The sequence below is a fragment of the Pristiophorus japonicus genome, chromosome X (genome assembly GCF_044704955.1).
Source record: "Pristiophorus japonicus isolate sPriJap1 chromosome X, sPriJap1.hap1, whole genome shotgun sequence".
Lineage (NCBI taxonomy): Eukaryota > Metazoa > Chordata > Chondrichthyes > Pristiophoridae > Pristiophorus > Pristiophorus japonicus.
The window spans coordinates 25,774,004-25,798,439 of record NC_092010.1 but is presented as its reverse complement, the minus strand read 5'-3'; the positions used below and the strand labels follow the sequence as shown (position 1 = coordinate 25,798,439).

General features: G+C 42.2%; 1 protein-coding gene across 1 annotated transcript in view; it reads right to left on the bottom strand.

Moving 5' to 3' along the window:
• The window catches only part of LOC139240932 (sodium channel protein type 8 subunit alpha-like), a 291,960-nt gene that overhangs the window by 146,687 nt on the left and 120,837 nt on the right, over positions 1-24,436 (bottom strand). The window contains exons 2-4 of the mRNA XM_070869475.1: positions 20,553-20,671; positions 5,767-5,856; positions 638-766 (exon numbers count right to left, since the gene is read on the bottom strand). Of these exons, the coding sequence (XP_070725576.1) occupies positions 638-766; positions 5,767-5,856; positions 20,553-20,671 (338 nt within the window). The remainder of the gene's footprint in view (positions 1-637; positions 767-5,766; positions 5,857-20,552; positions 20,672-24,436) is intronic.

The window sequence follows — 24,436 nt, the reverse complement described above, 5'->3', positions numbered from 1 at the left end:
ATAAAGAGCAACAGATACTGTTGTACATCACCTGTCAGCATAGAACCATACACGAGATCTGCAACAACATAATACTCGTGGACTGACGAGTACCAGTATCAATGCCAGTATCACCACATCTGTGTAGGTTCAACAGGCCAGGTTGCTCAACACCTTTCATTATTTGTATTAAATATTGTAACCTTTACATCTTCATGACCATCTCTAGGCTTCCAAGTCGAGTTTAGTTCAACAAGAAATCCTGTTGGGTAAAATTAGATCCATATAACATAGAGCTAGTGTCAATACTTGCATTAGTTAGTTTTGAAATCTTGCAAGTAGTGCATCTGCCGTCTCAGCAAACTTTGTATAGGTCAACTCATCATTATCTGCAACCCTTAAACTGGAGGTATAGCGAACATTTCAATTGCAAATTTGTCTGACTTAAATATTTGGAGGTGTTGTAATATTTCTGAAAGCAATCAGTATAATATAACATTGAAAAGTGTCTAAATATATATTAGTTGATTGTTAACTGAAAATACTAGTGAAGTTTCATGCAAGTTAAAACACAAATTTGAGTTATGTATTTGAGTCATTAAAGTATAAACATTTTTGAATCACAAACTACAGAATCTAGAGATTAGAAATTACTTACGCCATCATTATTACACTGAAATCCAACCAATTCCATGGATCTCGTAGAAACGTAAAGCTATCTATGCAGAATCCTCTTGCAATCATTTTTACAAGAGATTCAAATGTATAAATGCCGGTAAATGTGTACCTGTGGAGGAAAAACAAACCATATTTATTCACAGAGGGTGGTGAATGAGTGAATCAGACTGCCCAGTGAAAGAGCAGAGGTAAATTGTATCAGCAAATTGAAGAGGCAACTGGATAGTGTTTTTTTAAGCAAAAGAAGCAATCAAGGGATATATGGGTTTTTTAACTTTGGGACTGGCCACATGGTCTTTGGTGGTATATATAGGATCCTATACTTACAGCAACATTGAGAGAATATCAGCAGTGACAGTCATCAACAACATTTTTGCTGTTCTGGGTTAGGTTCTATTATACAAACATCTTGAAACCAATTTGAATAATAAAATGAAAAATACATAAAATAAGCATGAAAATATGCAATGGACACATTCTAAAGCACTGCTCTCAGCTTCTGGAGATATTCAGCGGGTTTGAATCAAACCAGGCCTAAGACTTAGGGCTTGAAGAGGTCTGTTGAATATGTTGTAGAAGTTGATTCCATTTCCAAATGAATAAAAAAAGTTCAAACTCTTCTACTTGTCACCAGACATCATGATCGCTAATGGCAGTAACCATTCTGTCCTGCTCCTGCCAGGAACGGCAGCATCTAGGGAGGGTTAAGCCACATGTATATCTGTATGCTTCTTTATCTTCTCCATTTCCTCCCTGCAGGTGCTAGGGTACAATTCTAAGGGTCCCAGAAGCTCTCTTATCTCCCCCATGTACAAGTGGCCATTCTTCACGTATAAACATGACCAGAAGCATCGTCAAATTATTTTATCATTGGGGGAGGGAGGGGAGGTGGGGCATCACCAGTGAGTCCAAACACATGACTCAACACATACAGGGTAGGATAAAGAAAAAAAGGGAGGCTTATGACAGATACCGAGGGCTGAATACTGCAGAAACTCGAGAGGAGTACAGAAAGTGCAGGGGTGCAATTAAAAAGGAAATTAGGAAAGCAAAGAGAGCGCATGAAAAAATGTTGGCAAGTAAAATCAAGGAAAACCCAAAGATATTTCATAAATACATTAAGAGCAAGAGGATAACTGAAGAAAATGTAGGGTCTATTAGAGACCATAAAGGTAACCAGTGTGTGGAGGCAGAAGACGTGGGTCTGGTTCTCAATGAATACTTTACGTTTGTTTTCACAAAAGAGAGGGGCGATGCAGACTTTGCAATCAGGGAGGAATGTGAAATATTAGATGAAATAAACATGGTGAGAGAGGAAGTATTAAGGGGTTTAGCAGCTTTGAAAGTGTATAAATCCTCAGGCCCGAATAAAATGTATCCCAGGCTGTTGAGAAGCAAAAGAGGAAATAGCAGAGGCTCTGACCATCATTTTCCAATCCTCTCTGGCTGCAGGCATGGTGCCAGAGGACTGGAGGACTGCTAACATGGTACCTTTGTTTAAAAAGGGAGAAAGGGATAGACTGAGTAATTACAGACCAATCAGCCTAATCTCGGTGGTGGGAAAATTATTGGAAAAAATTCTGAGGGACAGGATAAACCTTCATTTAGAAAGACGTGGCTTAATCAAGGACAGTCAGCATGGATTTGTTAAGGGGAGGTCATGTCTGACTAACTTGATTGAATTTTTTGAGGAGTTAACAAGGAGGGTCGATGAGGGCAGTGTGTTTGGATTTTATGGATATGGATTTTGTGGTATATGGATTTTAGCAAGGCTTTTGATAAGGTCCTGCATGGCAGAGAGGTCACGAAAATAAAAGCCCATGGGATCCAGGGCAAAGTGGCAAGTTGGATCCAAAATTGGCTCAGAGGCAGGAAGCAAAGGGTAATGGTTGATGGATGTTTTTGTGACTGGAAGGCTGTTTCCAGTGGGGTTCCGCAGGGCTCAATACGAGGTCCCTTGCTTTTTGTGGTATATATCAATGTTGTAGAAGTTTGCAGATGATACTAAAATAGGCTGTGTGGTTGATAACGAAGAAGAAATCTGTAGACTGCAGGAAGATATCAATCAACTGGTCAGGTGGGCAGAACAATGGCAAATGGAATTCAATCGAGAGAAGTGTGAGGTAATGCATTTGGGGAGGTCTAACAAGGAAAGGGAATACACATTAAATGGTAGGATACTGAGAAGTGTAGAGGAACAAAGGGACCTTGGAGTACTTGTCCACAGATCCCTGAAGGTAGCAGGCCAGGTCGATAAGGTGGTTAAGAAGGCATACGGAATACTTGCCTTTATTAGCCAAGGCATAGAATACAAAAGCAAGTAGGTTATGCTTGAACTGTATAAAACATTAGTTAGGCCACAGCTAGAGTACTGCATGCAGTTCTGGTCACCACATTACAGGAAAGATGTAATTGCACTAGGGAGGGTATAGAGGAGATTTACGATGAGGGTGCCTGGACTGGAGAACTTTAGCGATGAGGAAAGATTGGATAGGCTGGGTTTGTTTTCTTTGGAACAGAGAAGGCTGAGGGGAGACCTTATTGAGGTGTATAAAATTATGAGGGGCCTAGATAGGGTGGATAGGAAGGATCTATTTCCCTTAGCATAGGGGTTAAGAACCAGAGGACATAGATTTAAAGTATTTGGTAGGAGGTTTAGAGGGGATTCGAGGGGAAATTTCCTCGCTCAGAGGGTGGGTGGGGGTCTGGAACTCACTGCCTGAAAGGGTGGTAGAGGCAGAAACCCTCACCACATTTAAAAAGTACTTGGATGTGTACCTGAAGTGCCGTAACCTGCAGGGCTACGGACCAAGAGCTGGAAAGTGGGATTAGGCTGGGTAGCTCTTTGTTGGTGGGCGAGAACACGATGGGCCAAATTGGCCTCCTTCCTTGCTGTAAATATCTATGATTCTATGATTCACACATACTTTTCAGCAGAAATCACTGAATAGTGTTCAGGATTGGAAACCCTAGTTGATTTTTTTTTCGCCCCCGAAGTCGAGGGTCAAGGGGCCTATGGTGCCCCATCATTCTGGCTAAGATCAGCTAACTCAGCACAAAGCAGAAATGGAACCTGATACTTTCCTAGTCTGCATAGTTCCGTTCATTAAGTCATCAGATAAGCTGTGTCTATATTCTGAAGATGAACACTAAACAATGTTTGGTTCTATAACAGTTTTAAATAACCTGAAGTATAGGGAGGGGGAAATCCCAGGGCCTTACAACAACAACTTTTATTTATATAGCACCTTTAACGTAGTAAAATGTCTCAAGGCACTTCATAGGAGTATTACAAGAGAAAAAATTTAACACTGAGCCATACAAGGAGAAATGAGGGCAGATGACCAAAAGCTTTGTCAGTGGTAGGTTTTAAGGAGCATCTTAAAGAAGGAAAGAGAGGTAGAGAGGTTTAGGCAGGGAATTCCAGAGCTTATGGCCTAGGCAACAGAAGGCACGGCCACCAATGGTGGAGCGATTTTAATTAGGGATGCTCAAGAGGGCAGAATTAGTGGAGCGCAGAGATCTCGGGGGGTTTGTGGGGCTGGAGGAGGTTACAGAGATAGGGAGGGGCGAGGCCATGGAGGGATTTGAAAACAAGGATGAGAAATTTGAAATCGAGGCGTGACTTAACTGGAAGCCAATGTAGGTCAGCGAGCACAGGGGTGTTGGGTGAATGGGACTTGGGTGTGAGTTAGGACATGGGCAGCCAAGTTTTGGATAACCTCAAAGTTTACGGAGGATAGAATGTGGGAGGCCAGCCAGGAGTGCGTTGGGATAGTCAAGTCTAGAGGTAACAAAGGCTTGGATCAGGGCTTCAGCAGCGAGGTGAAGGTGGAGACAAGCGATGTTACGGAGGTGGAAATAGGTGGTCTAAGTTATGCTGCGGCATACAAAAACTATGCTAATAACACAGCTGGTCACACAAGGACAAAATAACTTATTTCATTTGGTTTCCTCAAAACTGATTCTTGTCCCTATAATGGATAACAACATTACTCAGATTTCGAGAGATTATAAATCACTACTTATTGCGTTTGCATATCTTTGCATTGCACAAGCTACTGCCAGTAGTATGTAACAGGCAGAAGTGGTTGCACACAATATTTTAGAAAGCCCAGTTCATTAATGATAGTCTAGTTCCTTGAATTCTATTAACAATGATAATCTGCTGTAATACATGGGATCAAAAGTCCAAATTCAAAATACATCTCATGTATTTTTCAAGATGAATGGGATCTTTGGGATTATTTTATGCTTCCAAGTAATTCAATTCAATTCACTCTTTAACAGATATTCCTAATCTACTCATTTGTTCTCCATGCCAGGTTGACAACAACTATCTCTGAATATCTGCAGTTTATGCTCAACAGCACATGCAGACCTGAAAGATTCTAACTCGGAAAAAGCATGCATTTTTTATACAACAGGGATTATGAGCAAGATGCCAACTGAACTCTGGTGCGATGCAATATTTATCACATCAGTTAGAACAACTTTTCTCTCCCCACCCACCCCCAAATTTAATTTCCAGCAGAAATGCTGCATTTATGGACTATTGAATAGATCTGATGGAACATTTAACAAGCAATTTATATTCTCTGCCTTCACCAGGAGTCCAACAAACACTCCGATTCCATGGCTCGGCAGTGAAAGTAAGAGCATTTTGGGCTAAGGTGACCCAAGAATCCAACTCAATCCCTGCTGAAGATTTTCCAAGATGGGGAGGGGTGAGTGGGGGTCTATTACAAAGTCAGCCACTTTGCATGACAACATTAAACTGACCCTCTGCATTTCGAATAATCCTCATTAAAAATAAACATTTAAAAATGACATTATCTCCCGATCTGTTGTATAAACTGAAAACACAAGGCGGCAATAGTGGAGCATCCATTTTATTCTACTTGTGAGGTACAGCCTGCAAGCTTACTTCGTACTTTATCACTTTGGTGAAAAAGCTCTTCCTCACTCACGGAATAAATTTTCCCCCGTCTCTTCACAATGCAGTATGAAATGTCATGAGTTCATTGTCATGCAAAGCACACTTTGAGAAGAAGTTAAACAGAACAAAAGGAAACATTCATAGAAGGAAATAAGGAAAGAGATACTTACTCCACCTGCTTAGACCAGTCTGGTGGTTTACTAAAAGTCATGAATACACAGTTCGTCAAAATAGTGGCCATAATAATCATGCTGAACAATGTAGATTGGAGTTAAGGAAATCATAATTATTCTTAGTGTTTAATAATTATTAACACAATATTTGTAGATAATACACTACATTTTCATTTCCATGGTGCTGTGCCTTCTCTGGTTTCTGGCTCAGTTCTATATTTTCATCAGTAGGACTACACATTACGTTGGAACACACTGCTACCTGGATGATATGAAGCTGTGCCTTAACTTACACTCCAGAGATCCTATAAGATGTCTAGAAGGCTAACACCTGACTCGCTGCTTAAGTCTGAGGTGTCAACACCTCATCACAAACCAGAGTGAATAATAAGAATTTTCAATTTAACTCCCCCAATGTCAGGACTCTTGTAACTAATTTAGTGAACAGATTAAAAATATGTACAACTTCAGGTCAGCGGGACTCAATAAGATTAATGGGTAGGCTGGCCTGGGGTAAGAGTGTAGCACTGTGGCTTCATCCATGGTGAATGGCAAAAAATGTGCATCATTCAGATGACTAACATGGAGCTCACTGTTTCATTCTGGCATCCATGGGATTACTGGCTGGTTTTGGACCAGAGAGTCCTGTTTTTGAGTGAGCTGTTTGGAAAATTCTAAAATGACATACAAGCACCAAAAATCTATTTATTTCAAAATAGACATCAATTTTTCCTCTTCTGTGTTTGGTGATGAGACGGAATTAGTTGTTTCGGCTTTCAATGAATTTCCATCAGCAGAAGAAATATCAGAATTCAAGCCTGATCCTGTCGCAATCACTGTTCTATCTGGCCCCTTGACATGAGGTGAGAAGTCATGGACTTTTGCCTTCTTACAGGATCTCCACTGTTTACACAATTCTTTCCTTACTTTTCTGGAGTCCTAAGGAATACTCCACGTGTGTGACGTTCCAAGAATGGACAGAAAGAAATAAAATCACTTCACAAAATGGACGAAGCAACTTAGAAATGCATAACGCAATGCCAATCGCTAGCAGAATGCTGTAATCACAGCTTTCACAAAAAAAAAAGTAGCGTGGGCTGGTGAAAGGAGTAATGGCAACTTAATATAAAATATAACAAGAGAACAGAACATGTGACTGTACTGCAAGTGGCAAAGTATGTGCATCATTTGGATGACTAATGCAGAGATGACTATCTGTTTGTAATGAAACGTGATTCCTGTTATCCATTCAAATCAACTCCTGCCTGTTCCACCATTTTAAAACAGGAACACGCAGGCAAAGATTCAAACAGAAAATGCTGGAAATTCACAGCAGGTCGATCAGTTTCTGAATGAAAAAGAAAAGTTAAACTAATGTAACCCTTCATCAGAACTGAATGGAAATCCAGCCTGTATTACTTCTCTCGTTCTGTGAATAATCGAAACAGAGATATCAGGCTGTATTCTAAATGCTAACTTTATTTTATAAGTGCTATTGCTGGCTCAGTTCCTGCTCTCCAGTTCACAGTGGCTGACACATAGATGCAGATAATTGCTCAGCCTAAACACTAGATAGTTTTGTTCCAGGAGTCCATAATCTAAGACAGCAGATTAACTGCTTAAGCAAGCAATTCACCTTGCTACATAACCCATACTAATGGGATGAGAGTCTCATCTGTCTGCTGGCTGGAAGGAGCCTATGTGAAATTAGTTTGGGCTGTCTCAATCCAGTTCCAAGTGGGCATGGAAAAACTGCTCCTAACTCTGCATGAATTGCCATTCTCACTGAAAGAATGGCTGGTGTAAGAAATGAAAATATGTCACACTTGTGCTCATCTGAGGTAGAGGTTGAGGCTGAGGTACATTGTCAAAGTAGAGTAGAAAGAGTTTTACTCTGCATCTAACTGTGCTACACCTGACATGGAACTTGTTGATGCAAACAGAAAATGCTCCATTTCCTTTCAATGGAAACTTTGCAATTACATTTATTTCCTCGGAAGGAGTTCCTTGGCCCAAACTGATGGGGGAAAATTCTCCTCTATCTGTTGGTTGTAACGATCCCAGTTGCAATAGGTTTGGGCAGTCACAACCTAGTTCCTAGTGTGTGCAAGCCCACAGCACAAAACCGCTTCTAAAGCCCCATTAATTGTCAGTCTCACTCAGAGAGGTCATTTGATGGCTGGTGTGAAAGATAGAAAAATGTCACACTGCTGCAAATGGAGGTGCTTTTCTGAAGTAGGGGGGTGAGATATGCTGTTGAAGCAGAGCGTAGAAAGCTTTGCTTTACATTTAACCTGAGCTATACCTGACTCGGGAGAGCTTGATGCTAAATATTAAAAGCCCAAAATAGGAAACACTCCATTGGCCAGCAAAACCACCCCACCAATCCCCCCCCCCCCCGCTTGTTGAGTACGCAATTCACAAAAAAAATTGTTCTGGCGAAGAGTTACACCCAGAAGGTTAACCTTTTTTTTTCATATACCGATGGACCCAATGTGCATTTCCAGCGTTTGTGCCTCATCTTTTTGCCTCTAACATTTCAAGCAGTACCGAGTCTTTCTGTTGATGCGTAGTTGTCATACGCTGAACTCACAGCTGCAGTGGTAGGAGGAAGCACATCTTTCAGTTCACAAAATTTAAATGCATATCAGATTTTTCTATTTAAATGTGATTATATTAAAATCATTGAGAGGATTAAGTCTACACCATCTAGTACCTGGTGCTACAAAGCACATTTGCATTAACAGAATACTGTGCAATCAGCAAGATAATGGAAAGAAAATGACTTTACTGCATGTCAGTAATTAGCCTGTCCTCTGCCGCTGTTCTTGCCTTTGCCCCTGTAACCAGGGGACCTCAGTCCTCCATTTTGTTAATAGCCGCTGGAACCTGTGTGCCTGCTGGCATCTGTGTATTGGCTGGCAATCTGGCTGCAGGTGGCTAGCTGGCCCGCTTGCTTGCTACAAGCTGGCTGGCTGATTGGCGGTTGCGAGCTGGCTTTGGCTGATTGGCTGCGAGCTGCGAGCTGGCTTTGGCTGATTGGCTGTTGCGAGCTGGCTTTGGCCGATTGGTTGCGAGCCGGCTTGGCTGATTGGCGGTTGCGAGCTGGCTTTGGCTGATTGGTTGCGAGCTGCGAGCTGGCTTTGGCTGATTGGCGGTTGCGAGCTGGCTTTGGCTGATTGGTTGCGAGCCGGCTTGGCTGGTTGTTTGCGAGCTGCGAGCCGGCTTGGCTGATTGGTTGCGAGCCGGCTTGGCTGGTTGCACGCAAGCTGGCTGGTTGCTTCAGCTCTCAGTTCCCCTTTCTGCTCCTGGCTGCCCCAGGCTCAGAACCAGTTCCTATTTTGCTAGCCCGTCATTAAGTACCGCAAGCTCATAGTTCACGTGCTTCACTGAACTTGTACTTGTCAAGCCCGTGTGGTGGCTGGTGTGCAACGGCCACCCCACGTTAAAAAAATCCACGCACAGGCATCTTCCACCCTTCAGGATGTAGTTCGGGACCTGGAATATTAGGTCCTTCATTGAAACACCTGTGAACTTTTTGACGTGGAAACAAGTCATCCTCGATTCGAGGGACTGCCTATGATGATGATGACTTGTTTTAAAATCTAAAAATTCCTGCTGTTACGTTCTACTTAAAACCATTTTGTGACATGCCATCGACTCTGGATTTGGCCTTCCATAGAATTCAATTATTGCAGAATTTGGGCTGAAATTGCCCCAGAATTTTAGCGGCTCTGGATATATCTTAATAGACTGTTTCAATTAAGGGCAGCTCATTAGCTCCAGCTTCAGTGTTGCACTCTCATTCAGAAGACTCACATTCATGAATGAAGCAGGTTCTCTTGCTCCCTCTGTTGGGAGAGTTTTGCTGGCTATTCGATAGGCCACTAGATACAGTAACATACATTATCAGAGCACTCCAACGGCAAAGGGGAATTCATTTTGTCTTGAATTGTGCCACCCAACAACATATACCTGGTAATGAATAAAATGAAACAACATTGATGGTAGCTGATAAGAATTCAGTGGCTCAGAGTGACCCAACCTTCTGCTTTTCTTGGTTGATCCTTTTTCATTATATTGTATACAGTTACACAGCCTAGTTGATAGAAAATTAGCTCAGCAACCAGAACAATAAAAGTTAGATGCAAACATGAATTAGAATTGCAATCTGTGATTTTTGCGCAAATTTGCAGACTGGTTATGGAGAATGTACTGTCAAACGGGTTCCCCTTAATGCTGACTGTTCTGAATTGTCCTTCTATGAATTACAAAAACCCTCCTTTTCCCCACACCCCTCCCCATGGAAATAATGTCGCAATCCGTAGTGCAAAAACAATTATAGGTGCTGCAGTATCCAGGACATTGGGAGAAATGAAAGGGCCAAGTGGCTGGAACAATTGTGCAGTGTGGGGTGAATTAATTAAAACGCAGTATAACTATTTCTATCCAGAACAACAAAGGTACATGACATGCTGTCATTAGGCATTATACTAGAACAGATCATCTCGATATATTTAACAACCATGACACGAGGGCTCGACGTGTGTTTTCACTAAAAACAAGAGAAAAGCAGATTTTAAAAAAAAACTAGTATTAAAAAAATTGCTAACACAATCTCAGAAGCCTACGGCTTCCAAATGTGCAATTCGTGAGAATGCAACTTCATTAGCAGCAATGAAAAATATGCAGCCATGTTGCTCCAGCAACTAATAAGCTACTTAACCAGTATAATCGCAGCCCGACACATCGGTGACTTTAACAGCCATCACACTATGTGGAGCTATGAAGAGACGGCGAGGACCTCATGGGCTGGATGTCTGCTGAAGATCTATAACTGGTCTTCGATCTCAAACAGCGAGCAACTTTCCACTCCACTTGCTGGCAATGCACCGACAGCCCAGACCTCAACATCGTTTCCAAAGATCAAAGCGGAAGCACGCTCCACACATCCCGCAAAATACTACCCGACTTCCCCAATAGCCAACGTAGGCCAATCAGAACCCACGCGGCATTGTAAACCCCGTGATTCTGTCAAAACGAGTCCCACGGGTGGAACCTGGCCAAAGCCGATTGGGACAGCTATCAGGAAGCCATCGAAAAAGAGGTGATCTGAATCCCCACGACACTGGAATCTTATCATCGGTTCATTGGCCTCCTTACTGCCGTCGCCAAGAAGAGTATACCCCCGGGCTTCCGGGAAGAATACACCCCATGCTGGACAAAAGAGACCCAGGAAAGGCTCCAGCTGTACAACCAGACAGATGACCCAAAGGCTGCCACGGCCCTGCTCGAGTCTCTAGACTCAGCCAGATGCCAGCGGTGGATTGAGTGTGTTGAAGGTCTGGACTTCACACTCAAGTCGGCGTACCTGGACCCTGCTATGATGGTGGCTTGGAGCCACTAATCCGAAGGAGTAGCGGATCTCAAAAGTCCGGCACAACTACATAGCCTCCAAGCAGGTGGCGAGCACAAAAGGACCGCTCGATAAAAATACCAAGCAAGAGATCCGTCGTCATCTATACCGGACAATGACCTCAATCTCTCCACACGACCCCTACCGCCATTAGCACAGATGAAGTGAAGGAGGGTTTAGCCGCAATTAAGAAAGAGAAGGCGGCCAGCGGAGATGGTAGCTCCCCGGAATTTAATCCTCGACTAGGCCCCAGGGGAATTCAATAGCCGACGAAACCGTACACCGGAACCATGGAATCCGGATGCTCCCTGAAAGCATAGTGGGAGGCGACAGTCTTTACCATACTCAGACACCGACCGACGACCCGGTAGGCTAGAGGCCGATATCACTCCTGCGTACGACTTACAAACTCCTGGAACAGATCATCCTCCGGAGAACCAGCCCTCTCGCTGAGTCAGTGCTCCCCAATGAACAAACAGGATCCCGGCCTAAACGCAGTTGCTGTGAGCAAGTTTCCGCCCTTGCAACACACAACGAGACCGGATTCTAGAAGAAATGCCGCCTTTGTTGACCTGTTGTCAGCCTACGGCACAGTCGGGATTAGCAACCTGAGGCGGAAGCTGGCAAGGATCATTCCCTGCCTCAAAACACTGCGCCTGCTATGGACGATGCTGAGCAATCGGCTCCACGTCCACTTGGGCGACAAAGTCAGGTCGCCCCGGTCCCTCAACAACGGACTGCCCCACGGCTCTGTACCCTCGCTGCGCTCTTCAATGTCGACATGAGCAACGTGCCGCCAACAAAAATCGCATCGATTTGCATATGCAGACGACCTTGCCCTGGTAACGCAAGCAGCCACCTTCAAGAGGCATCGAGTCCACCTTGAACGGGGACCTAAACACCATGGAGTAATATTTCCGGAAATAGAAGCTTGAGCCGAACCCCAACAAAACAACCGCCACTGCATTCCATCTTGATAACAGGAACGCTAAGCCCTCCCTGAAAATGACCTTCTGTGGCAACACTGTGACGTGACCCCACTCCAACCTATCACAGGGCGAAGCTGGACCCAATGCTAACTTTCCATGACCACTTAAAGGTAGCTGCCAAGACGAAGAGAAGGGTCAATCTGGTCCAGAAACCAGAAACTGGCAAGCACAAGCTGGGGAGCCTCAGCGCTACGGATATCAGCGCTGGACCAGGAGTAGCCACGCTTGACTTGTTGATGTCCAACTGAACACTGCAATGTGGTGCATCACGGAAACCCTCAAGTCGACCCCAACATGCTCTCGCAAACGGCTCCCTCCCCCACCCATTCGCCACGATTCCCCAACACTCCAGGAAGTCGAGGGAATCATGGAAAACGAACGTCTTCCCCCATCCCCCAGGATTTCAACAACGTCCCTCACCACAGCTTGAAGCCACGCAAATCCTGTTGGACCCACGCGCTTAACCTTCGACAACGCGACTTCAACCCTGATGATGCTTTGAAAACCGAAAGAGTCCACAAGAAGTCACAGACAAGCACCCCGTGGGAGACCCGACGTGGAAGATCCCTGGCTTCGATCGTCCACAAATCTTAGGGACAACCCTGAACCGCATCCGCACAAACCACGGCAGATGTGGAAACTGGATGCACAAATGGATAATTGAAAACTCTCTCTCGAGTGCGACAGTGGTCACCCACAGCAGACCATGGAACATATAACGAGCTAATGCCCAATTCACAAGGAGGTATCACAGTGATCCACTCCGCTACTCATGACGTAATAATCCGGCTTAACCACCTAAATATGAAATTATAATTGTTGCTTTACATCTACGAAACAGTAGTGCCACCATCATTATCGAACATTTTGGTGCTTCAGCTGAGGAGTGCACACTTATTGCAGTAAATGACTGAACGCCAGTAGAGAAAAGGCCGTTTTAACAAAGAGGCCTTACAAGTGCTAATAAATACGGAAATGGAGCAATGGTGGAGCATTATTGGGGGGGGGGGGAGGCGGTAGGTGGGGGGGTGCACAGCCCCCTTGTATACAAGAGTAGCAACTTAATCAGACAGGGTCAATGCTGCCTCCACAAATCACAAGATCTGGCAGCAATTAAGGAAGAAGGCACACGATTTAAAGGAACGTCCAAATGTAAAGAATGAATATTATTGTATGGTAGGAACATAAGTTGTATCGGGACATGAAGGAAAGTATTAGTTAAAGGTATGTGCAAAAAACACATGTCAAACACAGAAATATTATCAAAGGTATAGCAAGCAATGCATTAGGCCTTGCAATTAATCTGGGCCCACTTTGGGGCCTCGACTTGGCACACTGCATGACTAGCACCGCCCGAACAGAGGCCCGAGGATCAATGGAAATTGGTCCTTGGGCCTCATTAACATATTCGAAGAGCTGCTCGGGCTGGTCACGCCTCCACAGGCAGCTCGACCGAGTAAAGCCTTCAATGTTGGGCTGCCTACCTTGCTGGAATCCAGGGAGGGAGGATTGGGGGGGGGGGTTGGAGGGGACGCGATTGTGACTCCTGTGGAGTTGGAGCTCCTTCAATCGCCACAAGATGAGTTTTGTAACAATTTTTTTTTCAATCACTTATCTGGAGTTGGAGGTCGTAGGGTCGCTGAAGATTTCTGAGTGGGGCAGATCTGACGCGAGCTGCGCTCAATGAATTTCTCAATGAGGTCAGGTGTTCGGCCCCTAATTTACACATTTAAAAGGCATAACGTCGATGTTAGTCATCCCATAGAAAAAAGGGCCTCAAAAAATGGCAGTGGGGCCAACGCCTGTGAGGATTGGACGCAGGCCATCCCACTGCTAAATTGGTATTTCAGGCGGAAAATGGGCACAACGCATACTAATCTCCACCCCTCAGTCTGTGCAGATAGCAATGTCATGAAAATTACTTTAGACATGCCATGATGAGAAAGAAGAGAGATTGCAGGAAGAAACGGGTTTAAAGCAACATTCCTCAGTCTCCACTTCTTACATTTAAACTGCAAACTGGCACAACATAGGAGGGAACAGCATGGAACAGGTGGTGGCCCAGGCATTCAGGAACTCACGCCATGTGAGGAAATGATGCTTAATTTGTGCAAGAGGGAGAGATTGGAAGACAATAGGTCTGTGGCCATTGGAGAGAAACGCAAAACTACTGGTGTATCTCAATTATATATATGGTTTATAATTTGCACTATGAAGTGTCAAAACACCTTGATTTTGCACATGCATAATAGGGCATGCAATGGCAATGTAGTAATGGCAAATGGATAGGTGTGCATATCTACTCCTCATGTACCATTTGGTCTTTGCAGAGCAAGGGTGATTCAGTGGACCTTTGGATACACCACATACCTGCGAACTCACCTTAGCCGTGCCCATTTGGACAGGCACCAGCACTGATGTACACACTATGGGAGAAGTAGATATCGATGGCCATGAGAAAGCAGTGTGAGGAAGGGTTAGCAATGATTGTTGAGAGGTCATCTGGTATGGGTCACAGGCCCAGCATGCCGCGACAGTCAGGAGGAAACAAATCTTTTGGGGCTTGACTTGAAATGGACACTGATACACCACCAGCCACGTACTGAAGAGTCTCTCTTGCCTTCTTGCACTTGAAAGGCAATCTAGGTAGGATGGAGACTCCATGAATTATGTCCTGGAGCACTGCACTTTGCCATAAATCACGTGGCAACATTTGAGGCATCTGCAGTGGAGACATCGCTTACTCCAGCAATAGGCACAGTAGCAGCATCTATTAGAGAAATATAGCCATCAAAAATGGAAAACAAACCAAACATATGAAATACACAAGAGAGGTAGCACATAGCAGTTTTGTGATTGTAAATATGTGCAAAAGAAAAAATGAGCACTTGTATCGCACCTTGTCATGTCTTTCAGAATCATCTCAAAGCACTTCACATATAATGAATTGCAGGTAAAACAAAGAATGAAAAGTAAAGTAACCATGCTTAATTGCAGAACTGACTGGTAGAGTTGGGCTGTGGGCACCTGTCACCCTGCTGCTGGGTTTTGCTGAACTTTATGTAGCTGGGTGCATAGTGAGACAGGGCCTCAGGTGCCTCCATAACAAACACAAGAATATCAGATCCTAGCTTAGTCTGCAGGCTTTACAAGAGACAAAACTAGTACTTGGAAAGAACCAGTCCAGCACAGGTAACAGCCTTTCTGCACACTGGTAGAAAAGTATAATGACCCTTAGAGATTCTTTGACTTTAAGCAATTGATTTGGCCCTGCTTGGTTTGTGCAGAAACCTAGTCATCTTTACTATAAGAATGAAAATGCAATTGTTATTATGATCCTTCTACCTTGCCACCACTAAAATTGGAGAATTTGAAAGACTTTTATATTCCATGATGGGATACTGAGTATGACAGGCTGTTCAATCTGTTTTACCATACAATGTTGAGAAAGTGGCCAATTTGGGAGAAGGGCTCAACTTGGGCTGTATAATTATTTGGTTCTCAAATCTACTGACTACATGTTATTAGTTGTAGAATCTCCATTTAAATAGTTTTGTCGCTACTCTCTCAGAAGACACAAGTTAATGTGCGATCTGAAAAAGTGAACAACCATTTGATTAATACTGCCTTGATGGGATCAAGCTATGGACAGTTGACTGGTTCCAAGTGTTAAGGCTGTCACTTGGCTAAAGATACATCAATATAAGGAGATCAAGGAATGGATTACTTCAACTACTGGAGTATTTGCTGCATTGAAGGAATTATTACCAGCCTAAGCACATCTAAGCTTCAAGACCAGGATGAATGTGTACCTTATCTGTGTGCCCTGTCCTACAGCGTGTCACAATCTTTGCCCTCGGTTCAAGTACAAGAAAAGAAAAAGATGCGTTTTAAAACATAATGCCTACAAATGGATTCCAATCATGCATGGGTAAGACAAAGTGAACACTGAAACAGTGTACCAGCATAATATAGAGATTCCTACTAGCTGAATGACTCCTTGCCCCAGGCTTCCATAATCTCAGCATTTTAAAGTAAAAGGAAGAGCTATTCGATAAATCAACAAGCCAATGAAGTTGAAGAGTTGGAGGCAGTATGAGACACTACTTGCCTCCACGGGCAGTAAAGGCAAATAGCATCACCAAATTCAAGAAGGAACTGGATAGATAATCGGCAGAGAATGCAATTGAGTGGTATGAAGGATAAAGAAGTACATGTTTTTTTTTAACTCTGAGACTGTCCAGATGGACTTCAATATATTTAGGCCCTGTACATTCCTATTGTTTCTAAAAGTCTGTTGATTTCGAATGTCAATACATTGATCATTCTCTTCAAACAAATTGACGAGAAAAATAGTTCTCGTATTTCAAATGTGAAATATGAAAACATTTAACAAAAATATGACACATGGTTTTCTTTTTGGCAATAAAGGGATATAAATGTATAAAAAATACATTAAATGTTTACTGAAATTCAAAATCGACGACAGAAAAATCTAGAGGCTAACACAGACAATGCTGGGACAAGTTTTCGACCGCAACAAATGTGATTTACTCATGGGGCAGCTAAGGTACAATGTTGCTTCCTATCGGAGGAAATGGCAACCTGTCTGTTCTAAAAATCGTCTGGCTGACTGATGTAATGCACAAGTTATATAAACTCTTCTCAACATGAAGTATCATTTATTTCTGTGTCAACAAGGTTCTGGTTGAATGAAAGAAAAATTGGTAGGTACCAACTATCCATTATGGGTAACAGAACCATAAACCTGTTTTATAATGAATGCATTTAGGAGTTTGGTACAACTAGGAACAGAGGAAATAATCTCCCCCTCCCCCATCGTGTTAATATTAAGCAAAGTGCAATGTACAAGAGTGTGGGCAGATGCTCTGAAAACTTTTATATAAATTCAGAAGTGTCTTTGCAACATTTTCTGCATGTAAATGATCTGCAGCTTTTTATGTGTTTTAATTCATTCTGAGGGGTGAAGGGATACTTTGTTAGTTGATTTGGTTACACATCTCTTCTTTTCCCAAATTGAACAAAGTGGGACTGCCACACAGCATATTATAATCAAGATGCAATTTTGCCTGTACTGTTGTTAAATCGAAGGGTATGCATTTTCCTGCACTTTTCACATCTTCACATAATGAAGTAATAGACCAGAGAGTGCAACATTTTGATAAAAAGCCATAAGAAGTTTCAGGAATTAATTTGCTTCAATGGGGGAAGAAAGGGGTGAAGAATTTGTGACTTATTTTGTAGCTGCTGCACAAAAATGATACAGTAGAGCAGGGAGGTCCAAACATTGAGGCTTCTGGGCCCTCACAATCTGGTTGTCAAAGCCCAGGCAACCCAGTTCTATTTGTGCTTGTAGTTCTTACTTGGTGGTTTGTCCGGATTGAATTTTGTGCGGTTTTGAAAGGATTATTCTTCCGACTACAACAACGTGCATTTATATCGTGCCTTTGATATAGGAAAACGTTCCAAGCTGTTTCACAGGAGCGATTATCAAACAAAAATTGACACCAAGCCAAAGAACGATATATTTGCACAGGAGACTAATAGCTTTGTCGAAGAGCTTTTAAGGAACATCTTAAAAGGAGGAGAGGCAGAGGGGTGAAGGGAGGGAGTTCCAGAGCTTAGGGCCTTGGCAGCTGAAGGCACGGCCAGCAATGGTGAAGCGATTACGATCAGGGGATGCACAAGAGGCCAGAATTGGAGGAGCGCAGAGTTCTTGGAGGGTTGTAGGGCTGGAGGAGGTTACGGAGATTGGGAGAGGCAAGGCAAGAGGGATGAAAACAAGGATGAGGATTTCAGAATCGAGGCGGTGCTGGACCGAGAGCCAATGTAGGTCAGCGAGCACAGGGGGGGATGGGTGAGCGGGACTTGGTGCACGTTAAGGACACGGGCAGCAGAGTTTTGAATGAGCTCAAGTTTATGGAGGATGGAAGATGGCAGGCCGGTTAGAAGCGTCTTGGAATAGTCAAGTCCAGAGGTAACAAAGGCATGGATGAGGGTTTCAGCAGTGGATGGGCTGAATACTCTATGTACCCGCCATCACAAGCTTACTTCCCCCTCTGTTCTTGGCACCCTTGCCTCAGTATTGGATGAATTTTTAATATTAGAACTTGAGATATATGAGAATAATCGGAACAGGAATTCAAACTTTATACGTGGCCCTCGAGGTTCCGCAGTTTGCACTCGAGTGGCCTACAAAGACAAACGCTTGGACACACTGCAATAGGGGCTACCCCAATGGCTCAGTGAGTAAACACACTGCATGGCATGGAATTGGCCTTACAGTCCAGGAAGGTTTCAGGTTTGATCACTGATTTGGGTGGAATTATTTTGTTGGGGCGGGTGGGGGGGAGATACTGACCATATACCAGACAAGAAGAAAATCTTGGGTCTGCGTTATGGCCCCCTGATTACTGTTGAGTTGAAATGTATGTGAATGGTGAGAGAAAACAGGATCGGGTGCGGTTGCATACCCTCCATAGTCAGCTAGTCTGCCAACATTCACTTCCTCTAGGGTCACACATGAGGAATGGCCACATGGAGGAGATAATGGAGAGAAGCTGGTAAAAGACAGAGGAGAAGGGAAATTGGAAAATAATATTTTGCAGAAAATATTAGCAGGCGACAGGAATACTATTTGCAAAATTATATTCCAATCCTTGTATTTATTAACTTGTATAAATATTGGCAGTAGGAAATCGGCAAAACACACAGACAGACAAATTAGTTCCTCCATCAGAGTGCATCATATTGAGGTGTGAACTGTTGCCTTAAATTTCATAGTTTCGACTGAGGCCTGGGGGCCATTATGTAACAGAATATTGCAAACTACAAAGAAAGACAGTGGATATAAATTTGCTTCACATCGATGCAGTTGCAGTGTAAATGCAGTATGAATCAAGAGTCAGAGCCCAATCTGGCATCAGAATGAGGTAGACTAAGATGTTTCATTCTGAACTCAGTTTGGCCCTGTGAATTACCCTACATTCCTCACCGAGTTTAATTGGTGCACCAACACTAAACATGCAGTGAGAATACACTGTCTCAAAAGTCTTCTGTCACATCACTCAAAATCAGTTGTGTTAACAGGGACAGGAAAGAAAGATTCCAGAATACAACAGGAGCTATGTGGCTTTGAATGTTAGCGCACAAACGGGTCATGGATTTGCATGAAATTCCACTGTCTGCTATTACTAAGTTTATACGGATGCACTAAACATTTGTTTGCAAATATTTAAAGAGCCCAATTTGAAGGCACAAGAGAAAAGATCAACAATTGGAAAACATATGGAAAACATCAATGAAAAAAAAAGATGAGGAGATTGTTTTGAAGAACATACGAGATATCGCACACAATTATTTAAATCATTTGATCCTTCAGACGGTGATCCAGCTTTCCAGCTAGTCATTATTTTCTATATTATAAAGGGAGGTTAATTGCAGTCACTTGTTTGTACCAGACATAACATTTTTCATATTTAATGGAGATGCCATCTTAGGGATGAAGAATTCCAAGGGTTGCTATGTGTAACTAAATCATAAATATGTTCTCTTTGGATATAATTACAATTTCACTTCACATAGTGACCAGAACAACTCTACCCCAATATCTTGCTCAAATTACTGATACTGTTTTTCTTTTGAACATTTGTTTTCAAGAGAACGTTCAAATTATAACCATTCTAAGCCCAAACCACGCAACACGCTGATTAACACTGAAACTGCCTCCAGCTCCACTGGATCCAAACCACAAAGGAATACTGTGCACCGTTAAATAAATTTTTTCACCTCCACTAGATTAATTTTAAATGTGCAGTATAAACAGAATACATTATGAAAAGCTGTGCGGTATGGTTTATATTCCACTCATGGTTTCGCCACTCATAAGTAATCATGTCAGCCACTTGTGAAATATAAAACCTATGTCATGGAATTTCATAATGTGTCCCCAACACCTTCCGTCACTTTGTCACTTTGAAATATGGTTAGGTTTGCTGCAATTGGTCACAAAATTATTTTACATGTCCCTGTATTAATATTTCATATGCATAGCTAAAACATTTATAATAGCACAATATACTGGAAAACTATTTATATGTACTGCATAAGAGAAAAAAAAATCTACAAGTCATCTTATTTGGATAGAAGAGGTTATTAGATATACTATTACAGTGTACTTACAGCATGATGAGCACAAGTTTGGACTTGGCAACAAATTGCATGCAACGTGACTTGGCATTTAATTTGCTGATAAAAAGATAAGACGACGCAAATCACAACATAGTACGTTCAAAACTGCCCGATTATCATCCACCAATACAAAAGGAAAGCACCATATAAAACACTAAAAAGGATATGAATGTATCAAAATTTTAATAGCGAATCTCCTCAGTGGATTCAAAGGGCCTAAAATGTACATGGCAGGTGTGGCACTAAATCGGAAGATAGCTTTTCCTCTGTTTAGTACTATAAAGGTCTGAGGAGAAAAAGAGGAAAATGGTTACACAGATTGCAAACATAAAGTGTTCAACACATTTTCATGCAGTAGGTACGTTGGTAAATGTTACTTCAACGGACAGCTTGGAGAAAGCTGAAGAAAACATTTCTAATGGCTAGTTCTGTGATATTTTCAATGCGCTGCATCAAACAAACATTTTCAAAGTGAAGTAAGAAGCATTTAGATGACTATGATAAGGGAAAATGTCAAACTTGCACAGAGAATCGCTTAACTTGGAAATGAGTAGTTACTAAATTCATATGGCTTAATGCACAGTGGCTGGGAATTGGATATGATCCAAGATGGGCTTTGGTTCAATACAGAAGAGGTTACGTGAATAGAGGACTCTTGCTTATGTAATGAAAACAGAAAATCCTGGAAATACTCAGCAGGTCAGGCAGCGTCTGTGGAGAGGGAAACAGAGGGCTCGTGCTGTTGAGCTGCTGAGTAAGGAACATGGTACAAGCAGAGGGGAAAGCACATAACTCAGAAATGACAACACTGCAAACAAGTTGTGCAGGTGCCCCTCATGCACAGAATAACCTCAAACAGAGAAAAAAAATGTTTTTCTTCATACCACAATTGTATGTTCAATTGCTGATTTAAAGCTAATTTTCCCATAATTTTCTTAACTAGTCGAAGGAGTTTCATGGCAGGCAACTTTATGTTTGACACAAAGATTAAAGGCAATGTACAAATGATGGAAACATCATTATTTTTTTTTAATTCACTATCACTAGCCAAATTGTATCCCACTGACTTCACAAAATAGTTTTAGATGAAGAAGGCCTTTCAATCCGTTTGATCTCATCCTTCCAGAAAATTCTAATCCCACTCTCTTCCCATTATAGTGTCTCGCTGTTTTTTGAAATGAGTCCAATGTCTTGGCTTCAACCACCCTTCCTGCCAATCTGTTCCCATTGTTGCTCACCTTCTGTAAAGACTTCACACACACAATTGTGGTATCAAATACCACACTTTTATTGATAATGTTGCGCCAAATTCAAGTAAATTAACACGGTTGTGGTATTTTATGAAGGGCGTAAATGAAAATTTCCACATTAACAGAGACTGATCAGTCCAAATTTAATTATAAAGATGAGCGATCTTGATGGGATTGAAAAGGATTAATTTCCATATGGAAGTGACAGGCAATGTTCCACAGCTTCAAGAGCATAGGCCTGCACAAGCTCACTGGATTTTAGCTTTACATTTTTTTGGCTTTTTTCTGTGTGCTCAATAAGGCGAAGGATGTTCGTGTTGGGGAATGGAATACTTCACTTGAGACATTCAGTGCCAGCATCAATCACTTACAGGTCAGGTATGTACACCCAAACACTGAGCAAAGCTTCCTTTACACTGCTGCAACCTCAAGAGCACCCACTAATGCACCAGTATAGCATTTCAGTTTCCCACATTTGACCTTATGACCAGCGACTTGAGTGTGCCAATTAGGGTCAAATCATGGGTGCTTTTGTGCTGTGGACACAATCTGCTACATCTTTAACCATTTTCCCACCACAGATATAATACAGTTACAATAATTCAGTTCAGGATATTAAAATGATTAAGAGTTAACATGTCAGAAAATACTTGGCCATTTGAAAAATATAGCAGATGAAATTGATCAACATTTGCAGTTTGACATGACTCATCATCTTCTGTACAGTTTCATGTCATTAAGAACCACTCCAAAATCATAAAGTTAAAAGTATTTAGAAAGCAGGTCAGTTAAAAGATTTTGAATTTGTTCGTATTGAAGCCACAATCTATGTTTTAAAATTGTGATGTAGCAAATAATGACGTGGAGCTGTTCAGTAGCCTTTATCATTTTGGAACAGTATTTGATCAAAATTCCACCACGGGCTGTTAAAGTAGTTCAATATAATTACTTACATCTTTATATGTATTGCTTTAGTTACCTTGAAATTCGCAGCTGTGCATCAGGGTGACCACTCGTCGGGCTTTGAACTGGTCAGTCCATTTTTGGGGCTAGTCACCCAGTAATTTTGAGAAACACCAAACTAAACAGTAACAGTCCATTTTTCCAATGCTGAACTTTGAAAATTGGCGGTGCATATGCAAGAGCGAACCATTTTTGCATTTGCGCATGTACAAGCAGACCATTCCACGTTTGCACGTGATCATAGCCGATTCACGTATGCACACAGCCTTTTTTATTAAATGCCCTCTCCCATCTAGTTTTAGACTGGGCAAAAGATGGCTAATCTATTGCATTGGAGTCTAAATGCAATACTGCTAGCAAACACCATCTCTGCCCCAATCAACTATCTAGTGCTGGTGAATATAAGGACTAGAGTAACATGATATAGGGCGTCACCTATCTACTTTCAGACCAGACAGTCCAGTTTGTGAGTGGTGTGTCTAGAAATTTCGAAAGTAAAATCCAAACACCAAAAATCATTTGTGTCCCATATTGCAGAGGTGTCAGTTAGTCAGGTTTTCAATGCATTTTCATTTGCAAAGGAAACCTCAGATCTCAAGCCAAGAGCCCAGCCTCTGCCCTTCCCATAAGGCAGACTCTTGGTGTCAACGCTTATGTTCTGAGATGGTACAGAAGCAGCACTGCAGTGCTTATTTTTAAAGTTTACAATGATGCTGACAGACACCAAGTGCTGACAGAGCAGGGGTTGCATTAGTTTTTGGCCAGCTTTCTATCATACGTCAAAAAGAAAAATCTCTTTTGTAAACATCAAACCGAGATGGTCGGTCAGTTCATTCCCAAGTGTCATTTGCAGCCATTCTTGAACAACACAGCAGCCCAAATACAATGGCAATGTCATAATACTATATTAGGAACATGTTAAGATGAACATTTAAATATTATTTCTGATGAATTAAAAAGTAAATAATTCTAATGTGGCATGTCAAATTACACTCTGCAATGTCAGAAGCACTGTTATAAAATGTTACCCCAGCGGAGCAAAACCTCTCTGACTTGGCACTGGTGACTGGCAGTTGTTGAATAAACTGTGCCACAAAGGCAAAAATACACACAGAAGATTGAAATTTAGAAACCGTATCCCGTACTGTATTTAAACAATGAAATAATGACAAACAGTTGCTTGGTCAGCTAATGTTGCCGCAAAATCCTTCCAAGATAGAAAAAGTGTGTTACTTGACATACAATCCTTCTCTCATCTGTAGTATCCTAACGTGCTTGTCTCTCTTTATTAATGTTACTATAAAAGTCAGTGTTCTGATTTATTTTTATTTTCTTTCCCAAGATCCAAGTGCTTCCTCAACCCTGAGCCCTCAGTCTTGAAATCAACATTCAAACGATCCTCTATTCGAAAACATTCTTTATCAGGACCCGAAAACTACAGAACTCTGTACTGCCCTCAATCTTCCCTTCCTCCGCTATCTACAGGCTTTTAAAACCCAAACCAGCCATGAGTTAACCACTACTTCTTAATTTAGACCATATTTTCTCCTCTTGTTTTCAACCTTATTGTTATCTCGACAATATGCCCTTCAGCCTGACTTCTCAAAAAATGCAGATCACTATGCATTAAGTTTCATTTATGTTAACGAATTCAGATTTTTTGGGGGAGGGAAAGGGGAAGGGGTAGATTGTTTTTGCATGAACAGCCAATGCACATAGCGCCACATCCTGAATGCACAAGAGAACTCAATTAGCATTTAACACAGTGACTGTTTCAAAAGGGAGTTTCAAGTTTCGAAAAATCTTTTGGCCAGGAAAACAAGATGTTGCGTACAATG